At 42.4% G+C, this 20,582-nt stretch overlaps 1 protein-coding gene across 2 annotated transcripts; it reads left to right on the forward strand.

Annotated features, from left to right (window-relative positions):
• The first annotated feature begins 326 nt into the window (after positions 1–326).
• GIN1 (gypsy retrotransposon integrase 1) lies at positions 327–15,621 on the forward strand. 2 transcript variants are annotated; one of them, XM_086629304.1, is made up of 8 exons: positions 327–410; positions 4,007–4,152; positions 5,049–5,242; positions 6,340–6,645; positions 7,369–7,557; positions 7,654–7,821; positions 8,290–8,578; positions 14,681–15,621. In XM_086629304.1, the coding sequence occupies exons 2-8, from the start codon at positions 4,014–4,016 to the stop codon at positions 14,977–14,979; spliced, it is 1,584 nt and encodes a 527-aa protein (XP_086485430.1). In that variant the 5' UTR covers positions 327–410; positions 4,007–4,013; the 3' UTR covers positions 14,980–15,621. The 2 variants fall into 2 exon arrangements, with proteins under 2 accessions (XP_086485430.1, XP_086485431.1); XM_086629305.1 differs by having other exon boundaries at positions 7,429–7,557.
• Positions 15,622–20,582: the final 4,961 nt, after the last annotated feature.

Here is a 20,582-nt window from a genome sequence, read left to right on the forward strand (position 1 = left end):
GCCGCGCCGCCATCCACCGCCCCCCGTACAAGAGCCGGGCGCGGCCGGCCAGCAGCCACCCTCGAGTCCGCCCGCCCGGCTGGCTGGGGGACGGCGGAGCAGAGGAAGAGGGCCTCGAGCGGCACCAGGGAGAAACCGCCTCACCTGCGCGTGGCACCGCCGCGCATAGCGCCGCCGGCGCCCCCACGTCCCATTGAGAAGGCGCCGCCACCGCCGACCGCTGCGCGCGCCGCCCCGCCCCGCCCCGCCCCGCCTCCCGCGGCGACCCGCCCCCACCCTCCCTCCAGCCACTTCCGGGGGCGCCACATAAGTCTCGCGGCGGAAGGGCCGTCGTCACGGTTATCCGCCGGGAGGAGGTCAGGTCGGTAGGCCGCGGCCCTTGGGACGCGTCGGTACCTTCGCTGGAGCAGGTGCGTGCGCCGGGGCCCGCCAGCTCGCCGCGGTGCCTGGCGCGCCAGCGGTCCCGCCGCGCAGTCGAAAGGAGGGGGTGAGGATCGACAGCGCGGCAGGGGGTGAAGGAAAAAGATCGCGTCGGCGTCGCTTCGCGCATGCGTCAGGCGGGCCGCGCCGCCCTGTCTCCCGGTTAGCAGCGGCTCGGGACTGCCGGTCCCAGCGTGCTCTGTGGGGTAGCTGTGTCGCGGCGGGCTGCCCCGACCGGTGCGTTGCATGCTGGGGGCCGTAGTCTTGGCGGCCGGCGGGAACTGGGCTTGGCGTGGCCTGGGCGCTATGGCTCTGTGGTGTTGGAGGGTGCTGAGGTGGGCGGGACCGCTTCCCTGGAGGAGGCGCTTCTGGGAGGTGCGGCTGTGGTGGGGCGATGACCCTCAGTTTGGTGTGCCCGCCCGCTTGGCTGCGAGGGTCCGCACCCCGGCTCCCTGCCCGCCCGGTGGGGCACGCCTGCGTGCCTCGCCTGGCATCCTGTGCTCGGTGCAGGAAACGATGAGAGGATGTTTGTGAGGCGGCGGTCAGGGGCTAGGGACGTGCTTTAACTTGGTTGCCTGTGCCTCCGAGGCAGCTGACGCCTGCAGTGCGGCTTCTATCCCGGCCGAGGCCTGCGTGTAGTCTAATGGCGCCAAGGGCTTCTCAGGTGTGTGAAGCCTAAAGGTGGAGATGAGGGTGTTCTGAAGTAGCAGGGGTCTCAGGCTTGCAAAAGCCAGGGAGGAGTGTAAGTGAGTGTGGCTGTCTTATTTACAAATTCTTGGAAGCACTTTGGTTAAAAAACAGATGTATTCAAGGCTCCATGGGGAATTCGTGGTTCTGGTAGGAATTGCAGATAGAGCTAGGGAAAGTAGTCGAAACCTGGACTTAAAAACCAGCTTTGTGGTTAGGATAGTGATTGTGTGTGTGTGAAACATGGGCATTAAATGTAAAATAGTTAAGTGTTAGCAGTTGTGACTGTTTTGGCTAAGCCACTGAAGCAAAAAGAGCCCTGGTTATGTGGAAGTTTCATTCTCTTTGCTGAAATACTTTCAACTGTAACGCAGTGTATTGTTTTCCAGCTTTAAAGGTATTGAAAATTGATTACTGATTGTAAAAGTCTGATTTTTGCAGACTGACAGATACATTGAGTAGTGATAAAGATAGCATATGAATTATCTGAGGTAATACAATTTATTCTAAATAATGAAAACAGAATATTTCATAATTTGTTATTTTCAGTTTGGTGGGTTTTTTTGTCTGTTTAATTTTTTATTAGACCAGACAATGTAAATTAGGCTATAGGGGAAAAAAAAGAAGGGGCATCAAAAACTAAATATTCAGGAAGGAAGCTCATTTAATGTTGTCCTCTTAGGCAGCAATCCGGCAGACTGTTGAAGCATTTAACAGTTTGCTGGATCAGGATCATACTAAATACATTAAATGTATACAGATACTGCATACAGGTTTTTTCTTCGTTGATTTGTGTACACTCTTCCAGACTTTTGTAGTAGAAACTGCCATTGCTGGAATGAGGATAGTATTTCTGTTTAGCCGAAGTATAACTGTGGTCCTGCTCAGATGTGTCTTATTGCTGTGCAACTTCATTTTGTTAGAACTGATAACCTTGTACCACATGGAGAATGTTCACTCTTTCAGGCAAGAGTTTCACAAGCAAAAATTACTGAAAGATTAAAGATTGTTCTGGAATTTCTTTTCTTGCCTTTTGTGAAAGTCTGTGTCAAGCCAAAATGATCTGTCATCCCAGTGGTTAAGTAATAAATCATACCTGGCTCGTTCTGACTTCCAGCCATGCTTGGGTAACTGCAGGACTGACCTTCAGGAGAGCCTTGAATGAAGGTTGAATGCATGCCCTTGGCAGACATATGTTTTAATTGCTCTTCACCAGTACTCTTTTACTATCAGAAATGCTAGTTAATCGACTTCTTTAAAACAACAGAAACAAATTTTATCATGGTAGCCTCACCTTCCTTTCTGCTTTTAGTTATCCAGTTTACTAACTCAGTGGGTTTCTTTGGCTTGTGCTATCAGATATAAATTTACAAGAACCTGCTGCGTCAGCCAAGATCACTAGAAACAGATTCTGTTCTGCCTCTACTCCTTCCCAGTTCTAAACACCCTCATTCCTTGCGGACAGGATTGTAGTGTGAAAAGTTTATCTGTGCTAGTGCTCTCAGACGGAAGAATTTTACATTAAAACACTAACCTTGTATGACAAGAGACTTGACTGGTTTTGCAAGCCAGGTCTAGATTGTGCAAAATGAAGTATTCAGTGGGGCAAGGTTCTTGTCACTGTTTGAAAGTGAAGTTCCTGGCATGCCTTTGACATTGGTAACTCACCAATACTTAGGCCAGCTGTTTATGTAGAATATGATATTCTGTAAATAACATACAGCATTTCATATTCTGGGAGAAACAAAATAAAAGCAGGCATAGTCCCTCTTTAGAACTCTTCACCTCCTTTTCACCCCAGTATAGTAAGATGGATGAGAATCTAGAAGTTGAAAAACAAAACATCCTGACTCACGCATTTGGTTTTCAAATAGCATCAATGTACAATGAGATAACATAGATTCCAGAGTGACTGGATACTGTCACTTCCCCATAATTATATGCCACTTAGCAGTTATGGCAGACAAACTGATTATTCTTTTAGCAAGCAGTGTGTTTTCACCTTGTCTAGACTAGGGGCACTGGCAGGGTAAGGAAGAAATTTGCTTAATGCTGTGGGTAACCAGCATTCATTAAGAAATTGACATGGCAGACCTCAAGCCTGATCCTGCTGTTGTAGGCATCAATTAGAGCAGGATCACACTGCTGTTCCATCTACATCTTTATTGCTGCTGGAGCAGATTTGGGAAAAAAAAATCGCTGAAATCACACAGAGCCAGCATGAATATTTCTGCCTGTGAAAGGTTTTTGCTTGTCATTAATTGCTAAATATTTTGACGCTATTCTTGCTGGACTCAAATTTTTCCTGTACTGTGATGTGTTTTACTAATGACAGTTTAGTTTATTAAGGAAGTCAGCCTGTGTCAGGAAATGAATTGTTACCTTACATGCAGAGTCTGGTTTAGGACTTCAGAATCTAATTGTCAGATAAATTAATGAACAAAATAAATTTCAATTATTTTCTGTCTGGGGAGTTGTTTTTTCCTATTTGTCTGTGTCTCTTTCCAGCTAGAGTGACTCTGGACATGTCTAATCTCCAGCACACATGCATTTGAGAGCTGTCCAAACGTTTAAGAATGAGAAGAGCAATTTCTTTCTTGCTGGTCTCATTTTCCCCCCTCATCCAATGAATATCGTGGAAGTCCCAATTGTTTGGAAGTTTTAAAATATATGTTGATAAAACCAACTTTGCATAGAACAAAAGTAGTGTGTCAGGCAATGTTGCTCGTTGCTTAAGCTGATAGCATGGGGATATCCAGAGCAGTGCAATGGATATTGCAACATCCTCTTGGATGCTATACTATCAGGATACCTTTGAACTACAAAGAAACCAGTAAAAACTGAAGTTTTGCTCGTCTGACAGTTGCTCTGTCTAATAAATACTGTGCATTTTGTTCAGGTTAACAATGGTCCGTAGTGGAAAAAATGGAGGCCTCCACTTGAAGCAGATTGCATACTACAAGCGAACAGGGGAGTATCATCCCACAACATTATCAAGTGAAAGAAGTGGAATCAGGAGAGCAGCCAAGAAATTTGTTTTCAAAGGTGAAAGTATTCTTTCAAATTACTCTGAAAATAGATTTTTAGGTGAAGATTGCTGATACAGGAAAAAAAGAAAGTGGGATCTTGCTCTGCAGCATACTATGATTTTAATATCTGTTCTCTATGAAACAAATGCTCTCCTTAACACTTGTTGATATGTAACAGGATGTTTACAGAAACTCAATCTGCTTTAGTCCTTTCCAGGAGGGATTTATGTATCTATCTAAAAGCCAAACCTTGTTCTAGATACTGGGGAAATACATAGCTGTTCAAAGGACTGCAGAAAGGGAAATCCAGACCTGCAGTTGTAGACAAGATATACTTAGTCCGGTCTGGAGGATGCTTTGTGTGGTTTGGCAGAAGTGCAAGGATGGATTTGCCTTTTGTCGCTTTGGAGCCTCCTGGCCTTTGCCAGCTTTCTTGCACCTCTGTGAGGAGCTATGTGAGCCTTTGTAGTCTGCTGTGCTCTCTCAATCTCGTCAAACTTGCTAAGTCTATGTAGAGAGAAGGCAGGAAGGTGTTAAAACTGCAAATAACAATATCAGGTTGCTGGTAGGTGGACAATAACTGTCGTATGTCCTACCTCCCCTTCCCACCCCCAGGATTAACTTGTCTTTCGGTCAGACTTCCTTTGGGAGTGTTGTTTGCATTCTGACTTGCCCTTGTGATGCCTCATGTCCAGATTAATAAACATGGGTGAACTGTGGGCTCTTTGGAGGAAATACTTATTGTACAAATAGAAATACTTAAAAGTATTTGTAAACAAAAAGCTATGTTTATATGGAAGTGAATGGAAGTTGGTTTAATAAATTCTGTACTGAACCATTCCCAGTAGTTTAGTAAAGCAAACAAAAGACAAAGCACTTGCATATAATTTGCTGGTACTTTTCTTCTTTCAGAAAATAAATTGTTCTATGTTGGAAAAGACAGAAAACAAATGCGTCTGGTGGTTGTTTCAGATGAAGAAAAGAAAAAAGTGCTTGAGAAATGCCATGAAAATGCTGCTGGCACTCATCATGGCATATCGAGGACACTGACTTTAGTGGAATCTAATTACTACTGGACCTCTGTAACAAATGACGTCAAGCAGTGGGTATGGTCTCATAGCTACAGGATTTTTTTTAATGTCGTCTGTTCCAAATGTTTTGTAATCATATGGCTTTGATACAGCAAGCACCCATACTGCATCATGATGAGGAAACATAAGCTTACAATGAAACTTTAAGTGGTCTTCTTGCCCAAGCATAGTATTTCCTTTTACTACTGACCACATGGCTTGCATATTGCTGTATGTTACCCAATTGTGGGGAGCCATACTGCTTTTAACTATGCAGGGCACATCTGGTCTTTGAGAGGGCTTTCTCGTGCAAGGACTCGTATATCTTTGTTAGGATGCAGTGTACCATCCCAAGGCTATATGGCCAGAGTGGCTGCTGGCAGATAAGAATATGACAGTGATGCCTCTGCCTTACAATGCTGTGTGTTTAGGAAATAGTTAAACAAATCACTGCTTGGGGAAGTTCAGTCTCCTTCACCCAAAGATGCATGGACATGATCCCCAGGCAGAATGTGATCCTTGAGAACACTCTGTGTAAATGCCCTTTATGGCCAGCTTACTGTTGTGATCATTTTGCTACATCACCTGAATACTTTGGTTTTATGTAAAACTGTAACATAAACCAAAAATGAGTCTTTGCTTTCCATTCGGACTTGGACAAAGGGGCTCTGTCCTGTAGATAAAGTTGATCCATGTTATGCATGGAAAACTATGTGTACTGCCAGTGTTTTTCAGCCACAACATACACAGTAGAACCAAAAGGGGAATGACTGGAATTTTCTTTTAATCCCAGCTGCTTCATACTTCCTTTATTTACAGATGGTAATGGAAATTAAAATTTATGCTGTTGACTTGAAAGAGCTTAACACTTTGAGGATGGAGGAGAGTTCAGCTGTGAATTCCTGCACATGTCCTTCTCTTGGCCTTCAAGTTGTTCAGTTTTGTTTTGTTTTTATGCTGGAGCAGGAAAACCTAAGGACAAAAAATGATAAAGATGATAAAATCAATTTGTTTCACATTGCCTAGTCTGACCTAACTTACAGAGACATAGTGGACATTTATGATCCTGCTGATTGTCTTAAACCTTCACTATCATTTTTTATTGATAGTGTCTTCCTTGATTTTTGCACTAGGTGTATGCTTGCCAGCATTGCCAGGCAGCAAAGAATACAACCACCACAGCATCCAAAGCACACCCCATCAAAGCAGAGGACCCGTGGACAGCAGTCACTTTAGACCTAATGGGACCTTTTAATGTTACCAACAGAAGCCACAAGTACATCATAATTATGACAGATTTGTTTACAAGATGGACTATTATCTTGCCACTGCGTGACACTTCAGCAGCTGAAATTGCTAAGGCAATCATAAATGTGTTTTTCTTATATGGGCCACCTCAAAAAATGCTTATTGATCAAGGGAAGGAGCTTGTTTATCAGGTAGGTCTTTAGGTGATTGATTTCTTTATTTCCCCAAGGAAAAAACAGTTTTCCCATGCATTACATTGGAATTTCAGACCATTCTTGAAAAAGACTATAAATCTTTCTGCCCTTTTTTATCTTTAAATAAAAAAAAAAAAAGAAAAAAGAAGTTAGCATATCTAAAAAATGACAAACTAATTATTTGCAATTGTAACACTATGCAACATTTCATAGGGTTTTACTCTTTGGATAAAGAACAAAGCAAAATGAATTCCTGGTGGTCACAGTGCAGTTTTGTCACTCAATTGAACTGGCATAAACTTTCACAATCAACATACTGTATTTCATTCATCCATATTGTCCATTATAACAGATAGCTGAGGGTATTTTTAAACATCAGTCTATAGTCATTATGAAGAACTTTTCACACTTGGATCTGCTTGGAGATGATGAAAGCATGAGACTGTGATACAGAGGAAATGACAAATTGAGTTAGTGGCAGAAATGCGTTTAGAAACTATCAGTTACGAAACTATCAGTTACTCTTCATGAGATGCTCCTAAGCAATACTGATTCCTTTAGCTGTCACTCTCAACCCTGGACAGTTTGGTGAGAATATATATGTAAGACTTTTGCTCAGTCACCATCATATCAACAAAATTTTTAATAATAATAATGTTTATTTGAACTGCAATACAGAAGAGAGAAACCTTCAGTAACTCTGTTCTTTTTCTTTTGAAGGTAAATGAAGAACTGTTTGCACTGTTTGGAATGAAACAAATTGTATTGTCTTATCCTCAGACAGATGATGTAAATGAAAGAACATGCAAGACAATCAAAGCTTTCCTTAACAAATACTGCATCGACCATCCAAATGATTGGGATGAACATTTGGCTGCTATTGGCTATGCTTTCAATTTGACAAATCTGGTATGTGAAGGTTCTTTCTCTTTTGACCAAAGACCCCCAAAATATCTGCAAAGCCGTATGCTAAATTAACTTGCTTTTTGCTCCCCATTTAAATAGGAGCCAGATCAAAACACTCCATATTTCCAAATGTTTAATCGTAACCCACATGTTGTTGAGCCAATGGATATATGTGTGGAAAGAGAATACAGTATGTTTGCCAAAATATTTGAAGCAACTAAAAAAGCCAGTCAAGAACTGGAAGAAGAGAAAGCCTCAGACTGCCAGGTAAATGTTACATATTTGAATTTTACTAGTAAGAAGACTGAAGGTAAAGATAGAAAGGCTTGAAGGGCAAAATATAACTAACCTTTTAAAGCAATGTGGGGTTTTGTGGGGGGTTTTTTTGGGGAGGGAGTGAGTGTTTTGGGTTTTTTCCTTCGCCTTTGATCCCTAGATTCCAGTGTACCAATTCTCATATGTATTTGGAGGGAGTAACTTAAGAGATATATTGCTAAGAGATTCATGTCTGACTTAGAGGACTGCATATCTATGGAAGCTGAAAACCATTGCCTAGGGACTATAGGTTTATGAAGATAAAATCAATTTCTTCAGAACTCACCAGCCCTACATGAATTATAAATTACACACATCCAAACCACTTAAAATTATGCTTCTGCTTTATTAACCAATGTTACAAAAATACGTGACTACTTTTGGAAAAAGAAAATGTAATTCATATGTATCTTTCTGCAGGGGGAGAAAAACACTTCAGATGGACAAAAAATCAGAAACAAAATCACTGTCAAAAGGAAGCCAAAGCAATTAAATACCCTTCAACTTAAAGTTGGTCATGAAGTCCTCAGGCAAAGAAAAAACTGGTGGAAAGATGGTCGTTTCCAGTCGGAATGGGTTGGTCCTTGTGTTATAGATTATATCACGAATAATGGCTGTGCAATATTAAGAGATGCCACAGGATCCAGGTTGAAAAGACCCATCAAAATGTCTCACCTCAAGCCATACATAAGAGGATCCAGTGAAAAAGGTATATATATATGTGTGTGTGTGTGTATTTTATTTTTACATATATATAAATATAACTTTGGGTTTGTGGGGGTTTTTTTAGCTTTTCTGTCATGTCTTTGTATTAGGTTAGGTTATCAGAGTGAACAAGTGTCTTTCACTCACCAGCATGAATTAAACTAATGTTGGGGAATAATGTAATAATTGCAGTTTTCAGTAAGGAGAACAGTGAGTGTGGGTGGCTTCAAACCTATGTGGAGCATGGTACAAAGCTTATGAATCATGTTTAAAGTCTGTTTAAAAATAGCTTCCGTTAAAGTTGCTTTTCGTCTGTGGTTTGGCCTTGTGCATGCTGGTTAGTGAAAACGTGCTAGAAGTATAATTAGACTGAACTGTATTCAAAGAGCTTCTTCTGATTGTGTTTCTGTTTTTATGTAGACAGGATTCATATTTATTTTGCTTGTGCAATGGAAACCTAGTTGTGTGGGGTGTGTAGTTTTTTGGTTTGGGTTTTTTTTGCTTAGGCTGACTAATGCAGATGGTACATGTTTGGACTTTTTTTAACAATAAAAAAGGCTCTAAAGCCTTAAAATAGAAAGACTATGTCAAGAACTAAAGACTTGGGTAATCAACCACCATTCTCTCTTACACATTCAGTGTGTCCTTTTTGGAATGCTGCTGTGTTAATCAACAGTGGCAGCTGTTTCTTTTCTGTTAATGCTGTCTTTGAGTCACTGCGGGCATTTTGAGGAAAAGGAATACTCAGTGTTTATAAGACTTCTGTTACAGAACAAGCTGCTTTTTGGTTCAGAGTTCTTGAAAAGTAGACCAATTCCCACCCTTTTGGTGTGTGTGGTTAAGCTTTGGTTCTCCAAAATGCACAAACTGCGTTGAGACAGTAATTTCTTCCATCACCTCTTAAAACTAAGGGATTTGCAAAGCTGAAACTAATTTTGGAATTCCATTTGAGAAGCTGATACTTATGCCAGTTGTCAGTTAGGATTTCATAACCACGATACTGATTTCATGTCACATGTCCAGGTCATTACTTTTACTGTTGGATGATCACTCTGTGGCTTTTAGTTGCCCATAAAATTGCTGATCCATTAGGAGAAATTCACATACATGTCAAGCATGCAGATAATCTCCAGCTGTTACAATGACTTCAGTAAACTGTGTCACAGTGTAAGAAGCTAAATGTAGTTGTCTTTGTAGGATCAGAGCCTAATATGTTTACCACTAAATATTGCAGAAGCAGTAGATAAACATAGAGTTATTTTCTTTTCCCAGGAAGTGACTAAAGATCAGTTGTCTGACACAGGCAAAAAATTCTATGGATTATGAATCATAGAATGGTTTGGATTGGAAGGAACCTTAAAGATCATCTAGTTCCAACCCCCCTGCCATGGGCAGGGCCACCTTCCACTAGGTCAGGTTGCTCAAAGCCTCATCCAACCTGGCCTTGAACACCTGCAGAGATGGGGCATCCATAACTTCTCTGGGCAACCTGTTCGAGTGCCTCAGCACCCTCTGAGTGGAGGGGAAAAAAAAAAAAAAAAAATTCTTCCTTGTATCTAAACCAAATCTCCCCTCTTTCAATTTAAAGCTGTTTCCCCTTGTCCTATTGCTGCATGCCCTTGTAAAAAGTCCCTCTCCAGCTTTCCTGTAGGCCCCCTTCAACTACTGGAAGGCTGCTAGAAGATCTCCCTGGAGCCTTCTCTTCTCCAGGCTGAACAGCCCCAACTCACTCAGCCTGTCTTCACAGGAGAGGTGCTCCAGCCTTGAATCATTTTTGTGGCCCTCCTATGGACCTGCTTCAACACCTCCATGTCCTTCTTGTGTTGGGGACTCCAGAGCTGAACACAGTATTCCAGGTGGGGTCTCACGAGAGCAGAGTAGAGGGGCAGAATCACTTCTCTCGACCTGCTGGCCACGCTCCTTTTGATACAGCCCAGGATACAGTTGGCTTTCTGGGCTGCCAGTGCACATTGCCGGCTCATGTTGAGCTTCTCATCAACCAACACCTTCAAGTCCTTCTCCTCAGGGCTGCTCTCAATCCATTCTTGTCTCAGCCTGTATTTGTGCTTGGGATTGCCAAGGACAGGCACATGCAGGACATTGCACTTGGTCTTGCTGAACTTCATGAGGTTCACAACTCTGAGTGCGACTATCCAGCCAAATCCTTATCCAGTGAGTGGTCTTTTTGTCAAATCTGTGTCTCTCCAATTTAGAGACAAGGATGTTGTGCAGGACAGTGTCAAATGCTTTGGATAAGTCCAGGTAGATGATGTCAGTTGCTCTTCCCTTATCCACCAGTGCAGAAACTCTGTCATAGAAGGCCACCAAATTTGTCAGGCAGGATTTGCCTTTAGTGAAGCCATGTTGGCCGTCACCGATCACCTCTTTTTGTTCCATGTGCCTTAGCATAGGTGCCAGGAGGATCTGCTGCATGATCTTGCCTGGCAGAGGTGAGACCGGCTGGCCTGTATTTCTCTAGGTCTTCCTTTTTTTCCTTTTTTAAAGATGAGGGCTGTGTTTCCCCTTTTCCAGTTGGTGGGAACTTCACCAGATTGCCATGACTTGTCAAATATGATGGATAGTGGCTTAGCAACTTCATCTGCCAGTTCCCTTAGGACCTGTGGATGCATCTCCTCAGGTCCCATGGATTTGTACACCTTCAGGTTCCTTAGATGGTCTTGAACCTGATTTTCTCCTGCAGTGGGCAGTTCTTCATTCTCCCAGACCCTGCCTCTGCCTTCTGTGACTTGGACGGTTGTGCTGGGTTCATGTGAAAGGGTTTTGGTAGCCAGAGAGGGACTTCACCCTCTGTAACTTTTCTGGCTGGGCTAAACCATGACAGCAGTGCAGCTGCAGCTCTTGCCAGTGAAGACTGAGGCAAAGAAGTCATGGAGTACCTCAGCCTTCTCCATGTCCTGCGAAACCAGGACTCCAGTTTTATTCCAGAGAAGGCCTAAGTTTTCCCTCATCCTCCTTTTATCACTGACATACCTGTAGTAGCTGTTCTTGTCACACTTAATGTCCCTGGCCAGATCCCTGGTTGCTTGGACAATTTCTCTGTGTTCTTCTCAGGCTACCTGTCCTTGGTTCCACCCTCTCTAGTTGTCTTTTTTTGTGTTTGAGTTTGTCCAGGAGCTCCTTGTTCATCCTTGCAGGCCTCCCGGTGTTTTTGCCTGAATTCATCTTGGTTGGGATGCACCACTCCTGAGCTTGGAGGAGGTGATCCTTGAGTATTATCCAGCTTTCTTGGGCCTGTCTTCACTCCGAGGCTTTCTCCCATCATACTCTACCAAGCAGATCCCTGAGGAGGCCAAAGTCTGCTCTCCTGAAATCCAGGGTAGTGAGCTTGGCAAGCACCCACCTTGCCACCCTAAGGATCTCGAACTCCACCATTTCATGGTCACTACAGCCAAGGCTGCCCTTGAGTGTCATGTTACCCACCAAGTCTTCCTTGTTGGTGAGAACAGGGTCCAGCAAAGCAGCTCTCCTCATTCGTTCCTGTATCACTTGGAGAAGGAATTCATCATCCATGCATTCCAGGAACCTTCTGGATTGCCTATGCCCTGCTGTGTGTGTTCCCTCCAACAGATATCGGGGTGGTTAAAGTCCCCCATGAGGACCAGGGCTGGTGAATGTGAGGCTGCTCCTGTCGGTCTGTAGAGAGCCTCATCTGCTTGGTCCTCCTGGTCAGATGATTTGTAGCAGACCCCCACTACTATGTCCCCTGTCCCTGCCCTCCCCTTTAATCCTGACCCATATGGTTTCAGCTGGCTCCTCATCTGTCCCAGGTGCAGCTCCATACACTCCACCTGATCATTGACATAGAGAGGGACACCTCACAGAATCATAGAATGGTTAGGGTTGGAAGGGACCTCAAAGATCATCTAGTTCCAACACCCCTGCCATGGGCTGGAAAACCCTCCACTACACCAGGTTGCACAAAGCCTCATCCAGCCTGGCTGTGAACACTTCCAGGGATGGGGCATCCACAACTTCTCTGGGCAACCTGTTCCAGTGTCTCAGCACCCTCTGAGTGAAAAATTTCCCCTTGTCCTATCTCTACATGCCCTTGTAAAAAGCCCCTCTCCAGCTTTCCTGTAGGCCCCCTTTAAGTACTGGAAGGCTGCTATAAGATCACCCCAGAGCCTTCTCTTCTCCAGGCTGAACAGCCCCAACTCTCTCAGCCTGTCTTCATAGCAGAGGTGCTGCAGCCCTTGGATCATCTTCGTGGCCCTCCTCTGGACTTGTTCCAGCAGCTCCATGTCCTTCCTGTGCTGGGGACTCCAGACCTCCTCCTGGTCTCCCCTGCCTGTCCTTCCTGAAGAGCCTGTATCCTTCCATTCCAATGCTCCAGTCATAGGATTCATTCCACCGTGTCTCCATGATGCCAGTGAGATCATAACCCTGCAGGTGCAGACCGATATTCCTACATATTTACATTTTGCAGAGGGATAAACCAGGCTTTGCCAAAGTAATTACCAGCCTTTTTCAAACAGCCTAACAGCAATCAAGACAGAGCGTTATTTGAATTGGGTAAGAGTAGTGAAACCGGGCAGTGAATGACATCTTTTTCGTCTATAACGAAAGGCTTGTATCTCTGTAACTAATGACTTTGAGTAGTGCAGGTGGAGTTTTTTTATCTGCCACATGTTTATTATTCCTACTGCTCTGGTGTAAGTGTGGTAGCTGTCCCACCAGACTGGTGGCATAACCTTGGATGGGAACAAAGCGTTTGCAGTGTTCTATCTGAAATAAATGTGGAAAAAGTACCTCTTAAGTGAGGATATTTATGGCCTTGCTTACCAACTTTGTAAGTGTTATCAAATGTTTTGCTTCCCTTGCTCCAAAAATCTGAAGTGTATCTTATGTGTATCACACTTAAAAACTCCCAAACTCACATGTCTAAAGAGGAAAGGCAAGGTCTGAAAATGGAGTGCTCATTTTTCATCTGAGGAAAAAGTCTTTCACAGGTAAGGATGAGCAAACATAAGCAAGGTATTTTTTCATAAGCTTTAGTAACACTTTTGGTCTAAAGATAATTCCTGAGTCACAGCATTGATAGAGCCCTTGGTAAAGGCATCACAGACTCGTAATCTGGGGCTACCTGAGTTGCTTGCTACCTGGATGTCTTTACAGGCAGGCAGAGGTTCCAGGACGCCTTATGCATACATACACTTCTGTGTCTGAAGCAACATTTTGTTTTTCTTGTTTGAGAGTAGTTTGGTTTAAGCATTAAACTCAAGAAATGCCTCTGGGTCCAGCACTCAAATGCTTCAGGAGTGCAAATGGTTAGATTTAAGACACACCTGTTGAGAAACATGGCTGGAAGAGCGCAGTGTCAACTCCACAGAAGCTCCCACAAAGGTCCCTCTTTGGACCTTCATCTCGCAATGGAATTTGTAGCCCCCTGTATAGAGATACTTGTCTGTTGAATGGCTCTTCTCATTTAACAGAATGACACTCACACTACGGTCCTCATGTTAGCAAGAAGATAGGCCTTAACCTCATCTTCCAAAACAGAAGTACTAATCCCAGTTTGACAGTTACACTTCTAATTTATCTGGTCAGACTGTTTTTATTTTATTTGAACTCATTTGGAAAAGTCAAACACTGTAACCATTCAACAGATAGAAGAAAAGCTCAATAGTGCTATACAATAGTGATCACCATTGTTGTCTTTAAATTCTATGAAATTGTTTTATTTCTTTTTTTATTTCTTAAAGGAGCCTGTTGTGTTGCATTAAGATTTCCCAGCATGAGCTTGGAGTAGCCACATTTCTGTGCGCACAAAATGGAAGAGTCTGCATGTCCATTTGTTTAAGGTGTTAGTTCAGTAAGTGACTATGACAGACGTCAAGCTAGTCATTTATGTAGTGGAGAAAAACTCGTAAGGTGGAGCACTGCAAGAATTGTTTTGTGGATGTAAAGAGATGCAGCCAAACATTTGCTGCTCAGCGAAATTGGGAAATTCACATTATCAGATTGCTGTCACTCAAACATTCTTGACCTTTTATGGAAATTTTTTTGAAAGTTAGCACCTCACTAACACTTCAAGTATGGCTTTCAGTAAACTAGATCTGATTTAATGACTACTTTTCTTTTACAGACAACCATTACTTTTTAGGAGGTGCAGTAGTTGTTGACCATGACTATATTGGCTTATCTGAAAGATCCTATAATTCAAGCCATCAAGACTCTGTTACTGAAAGGGAAATAAACGCCTACACAAGAGATGTCATGTCTGCTGTGCAAATGCCACCTGCAGCCTGCAAAGACCAAGAATCAACAGATGGTAAACATCAGTGTGAGCTGACAGAAGATGATTGCATTGAATCAAACAATGCAAAGCTGGAGCAATGGCCTTCACCTTGTTGGACACTTCAGGCCAAGATAGAGGATACTTAAGTATAGTCGTGTCACATTTCATTGCCAGTTTAGAACTTCTGTGACAGACTATAAAAAAAATGTAATAGCTCCAAATTCCTTAGCCAAATCCACTTTACTACTTTATGAATGTAAGAGGACTGCGGATGTCCACTGGTTAATTTGTGTGGCTATTAAGAAGGAATTGCTCTGTTACCAAAAACATAGGCACAACCTAGTAAAAGCACATGTTCTACTACTATATGAATTTAAGAACGTTGTAAGTGTCCAGTGATTAATTTATGTGGGCAGTGAGAAGCACTTACTTGATGACCAAAAGTACAGGCACAACTTAGTAAAAGCACATGTTCTGCTCATGTGTTTAAATTTCAGATTTTGTTAGCAGAATGGCAATGTGGCTGTACCTTACTGTTACCCTCTTAAAGCACAATGCATCATTTCACTGTAATGACTTTTTCATTAATCCTTAGATGGTTTATTCCTGATGTGCAGAGATGCTGTGAGATGAATGTAATCTAAGCAACTTAATGTAAATTTTGCTTCCACTGTAGAGAAGCTCACGTCCTCCTTTTCCTGTTATATAACAGTTTTACATTCTTTCTGAGAAGCTGCAAACTGACTTTTACAGCTTTTAATTTCTATAACCCACAGCTCTAAGTTCTCACAGAACAGTACATGTACTTGATTTTGGCAGCTTTAATGTTCTGCACATGAAACAATGTGGCCTTCAGCTGCTCCTCGCTCATCAAAACTCTGCTAGGGTGAGCACTTTGTAATTTCTCAGCCATGTCAAAGTCTTAAGAGCATTCAGCATTCGTTTGTGCTTTCTTCACAACTATCTCGTTTCTCTTACGATTGTATCTTCCCAGAGCCAGTACAGGTTTGGAGATTTCCACTTACGATGGTCTAGGAAAGGTGAAGCACTGCTGTTACTTATTCTCTGAGATCCTTGAGTAAGTTGTTAGTGGTCTGGACTATATTTCAAAGTCAACTGAACAGGAATTATTTCACGTGGAAAACTGATGAGTGTAAGTCAGTTCTTTCTATACGGGACTGACATGAAGAAAACTAGCAGAAAACTAGATTTAGAAATTTGACACATTCTGTCTGATACTGTGGAAGATTTGCTTATCTCACTCTCTGAACATATGCATTCCTTCTCATCTCTGCTGCTGAATGTTGTGTGACTTATAACACAGGTGGAGGAAAGTATGAGGAGTTTTCAGTTAATCTTGAGTAACAAGACATGGTCCTTAAGGTTGATTAGGTACTGAACTCGTACAGAAATTCATACCTAATGTACAGTATGTCTTTGATATCGTGGGCCACAGCTATGTAAGAAAAGAGCTGATCACTATGACAGGACCCTGTCTTAAAATTCATATGAAAAAATACTTAAAGTATTTTGTGTCTTCTGAAAATCCATTCCTACATGTATGTTTTTTCTCCACTGAGATTGGCTCAGAAAGAGGGTACTGGGAGGCAGTTGGGGATGCTAGCTTAACAGGCTCCTCCCCTATGCCAGCTCCATGGAGTGCTTGGAGACACTAAGCTTTGTGTTGACATTGACAAACATGCAAGCTGAGAAGCCTATCTTTCTGTTGTTAGCTGCTGTTAGCTCTAAGCTGTGCAGTCCTCTGAGGAGAGCTGACCTGTGTAGTTGTCAGTCTAGTACAGTCAAGAAAGTAAAGAAAAGGGGCTTGGTGAAATACATTTGTCTTGTTTAAAAAAAAAATATGCTAGGCAATCCTGTCAAACTAGTTACAGTGGAAAAACACATGTAAATATGACATAAGCAGTAACTGTGAACAGTGGTCTTACTTTGAGTTTAATTTTTTTCCTCCAGTAATAAGCATTGTGGTCATACAGTATTTTCCCCTGGAGTAGTAGTTTAAAGACAATAATCTGGATGCTGTGTGCCATGGGTGCTGGAGGTTCATGTCATGATAATGATGTGGCAGCCTAAGTTGTTCCTATGCTAATCCTTAAGATGAGGCCCAGGCTCTATAAGCTGACCTCTCCTCTTCCGTATGTGCTTTTTCTTCCGCTGTGATTATTGGCTAAAGTGACACCTTCTGCTAGGATGGAGATGTTATATTGTCAGATACCTTGTGTGTGTGTGTGCACATGCAATATTTAGATATAATGCATGCAAAAAAAATAAATATAGTGTCAGGGATAAAGTTGGAGAAAAAGGGAGCTCTCTGCCAGGTACCTTTCTGCTTTGTTAGGTGCAAAAGAAAACCACTCCCTCTTTTTTACTTCAACTGATCAGTTCCTTGTTTGCACACAGTACAGTAGAGCTGCTTTCTGGGAAAGTTCTGGGGCAACACTGTTATCCTGAATTCTGGGTTTATTCATCTGGTGTGCATTAAGCCACACGCTGAGCAATAACTGCTTTATTACAACATTGCACGAGTTTGGGTGCCTGTCCCAAGTCAGTACACTGCTTCCAACACTCAATGAACATTTATACAGTATGTGTATAACGTTTACATATTCAGTGTTATTCTTTTAGACGATTGGTTAGTTTTCTCTCCCCTACCATGTACATTAGTTTGCATGCTCAGTCCTTTTCCTCCATCCCTTTTGAGTCTAGAGTATGCTTAGGGTAGGTGGTCTGTGAGTCAGAGGTCAAAAGATCCTCCTGCCAGAATTACCTTTCCCTCAGTTACTGCTGTTTCTTGCTTCCTTTGTATTTGTGGTGTTCTTCCAATCTCATTAACTTTCCTCATAGCAAGAAGTTCTCCTTATCAGTCTTTGAAGTCCTTGCTTTGGCTCCTCCTTTAGTGATTAACGGCTAGCACAGTCATTAACACTTGCCAGATGATTTGGACTTACAAGGATGCTGTCCTCCTCTTGATGTATATTTTAAAGCTTCTCTGCTATCCATCATCATCTTAAAGGAAACAAACTCTAGTATATTTTTTCATCAATACATGTTTTCCAGGATATTCCTCTTTTAAGGACGGCTTGACAATTCAAAATGATTGTCCTGGTTTTGAACATTATGTACATATTTGCTGTAAGTACATATAAGCACTATGTAGATACAAGCAGGCCGCTGACTTAATTCTTAGCAGATTCAAGCAAATCCTTCACTTAAACGTTTAACTTTTCCATGGCCAGACAAAAATGTGAGTGCTGTGTACTTGCTAAAGCTACATTGGAGAGGCAGAAAATGCTACAGTGGAAAGGGAAAATGAGACATTTAACATACTGTGTAAGGATGATCATTCAGGCTTCCTGGTAATTTTGATCTACTGTTCTAACAGGCATTCATTAGTGCCTCTTCAGTGCACCTAAATGGGGCCTTCCCTGCATGTGGGGGGTTCATTGAAATAAAACACAGGGGTTTCAATCTAATGACATGAAAAACAATCAATGGAAACTGTGGAAAAAAAAAAACCACCAAGAAACCTGAGACATTGCAAGCAGCACATAGTGCTGGAGGAAGCTTAGAGCAACACCTTGCTCACACCCTGGCTGTAGCGAAGGGTTGTTCATGTATGCTTGTGACCGCTGCGAGTCATGACCTGTCTTCTTTTCATTTATATTTTAACCAACCTGGGTAAATACACGAATGTCCATCTGTACTCTTTTTCACTGGCACACAGGTTTGATTTGTGATAGGACAATAGCAAAAAGACTATTTTGTAAGAGAATTCTTAGAAATTCTGTTTCGTAATAGCTTGTGCCCCCTTGTGGCAAGTTGTTTTGAGGGGCAGAGTACAGCATGAAGGCGCGCATTTCCTCGTATGAGAAACGTTTCCTCGTTTCTCCCAGCACAGAGCTATAAACATCTATCTTTTGGGTTTGCTAGTGGCACTAACCAGCTCACAGTTTGAAGAAAAACACCATTAAAAACATCTGCTAGTGAAAAGACTGTACAAACACTCACCAGTGTTTTTCTGTGGAACAAAACCCATTCCTGTCTTGTTTCAATACTTTGTGAACTTTTGGGTAGCATTGGCCCATTCTGTGTTAAGGTGTCCTTGCTTTTCAGCTACAGACTTTTACATTCAAAATTTTTTTCCTTCTCCCTTGAACTGAATGTTCCCTGCTGAAGGGCACCAGTGAGTCATGTTTTGTTTTTCACAGCAAGCAGTTAACAGATTTGGAAGTACCACTTCTGAGAACCAGGTAAGTTTCTTTTACCCATTTGATTGGTAACATCCATATGAAATGACCTTTTGCTGAAGCCATCATTACTCTAATGACCTTGCATCAAAATCTTTGCATAGTAACCTTCTTAGTATTTTCAAAATATGTAATGGTATATTTTTTTTTTTTGTATTGGAGTGGATGCTTTCAATTAACTTATCAGACTAGCTAGAAACAAAACATGCAAGCTCTAGAGTCTCCCAGGTGGTGGAAATTCAGCAAGGCACATCAGCTGTCATTGTCTGTTGGCCTGAGAGTATGCTGCCCACCTGTGAATTCAACAGAAGGAAATGCCATGTTAGAAGTCAACAAGACTTGATGCTGTTTGAAATTCGAAGGCTAAAATTGGCACAAATAAACAGGATTTAGTGGTCTCTTCAGGAAATGGGTATTACTTGCTTCTATACAATTTAGAAAACCTGCTGGCCTACTGTGGAAATCTTGGTAATTAAAACTATGTAGACTTTTGGAATGAAGAGCAATACTCAAAAGGCTTTAATTGGAAAAGGAAGGCTCTTCCAGACAGAAGTAACCAGATAGTAATTTAATTTAAAACATTTGATTCAGGAACTATTAATCCTGAGAGATGTATTCCCCAGTTGGTTCTCCTTTCGTCCTCTCCACTGGTACATGGACTAAGACGGCGTTTGCAAATACAAGTGCACTCAGGTTGCCTGAGCTGCCTCCTTGTTTGTCCCATTGTGGCAGGCTTTGAGAATTGGTTCACATGTTCATCTTCCCAGAGGGCTCCTGGCTGCAGCCACGCGCAGTCCATTTTGCGCTGATGCAAAGTGTTAGGGTGAGGAAGGGATCTGCAGGAGCCTTCATGCATTGGTAGCAGAAATAGGTATGCTGATAAAAAAGACAGGTTGTAGGAAATACTACATTCCCAGTCTGCCAGGCAGTGCTACCTTGCCACAGATTGCTAGTGCCATGGTCCATCACTTACTTGGATACAACTTTCTGTAATTTACCAGTTGTTGCTAATGTGGTCCTTTTCTGGGTGCTTGACAAGAATCTCCGCACTTTCATCAGCAGAGCTGGAGTATTCAGAGCTGCAGCTGGTGGCAAGCAGCAGTAAAATGATGTCTAAGTGGGTTAAAAGAGGACAAATCAGATTTCATAAATTCAGTACTTAAAATTAATTGATATTTTTTGACAATTTATGCCTTTGATCTCTCTATGCCTGACTTCTCCCTTCTCTACAACGTGAATAGCATCATGTCAGTTCCCAGACATAACTCGAAGCTGGCAGGCATAGTGATGAAAGCCCCAACAGAAAAGTCCGGAAGAAAACGAGTTCTGTATTTTGTGTGGAATTTCAGTGTGTCGTGGGTTAGATTGAAAACTTCCTCCCCCCCCCACACACAGCTGGTCACTCCCCCTCCCCCAGGAATGAGGGAGAGAATTAAGGGATAAATGGGAAACCTGTGGGTTGAGATAAGAATGATTTAATACAG

The sequence above is a fragment of the Tauraco erythrolophus genome, chromosome Z (assembly GCF_009769465.1).
Source record: "Tauraco erythrolophus isolate bTauEry1 chromosome Z, bTauEry1.pri, whole genome shotgun sequence".
NCBI classification, from domain to species: domain Eukaryota; kingdom Metazoa; phylum Chordata; class Aves; order Musophagiformes; family Musophagidae; genus Tauraco; species Tauraco erythrolophus.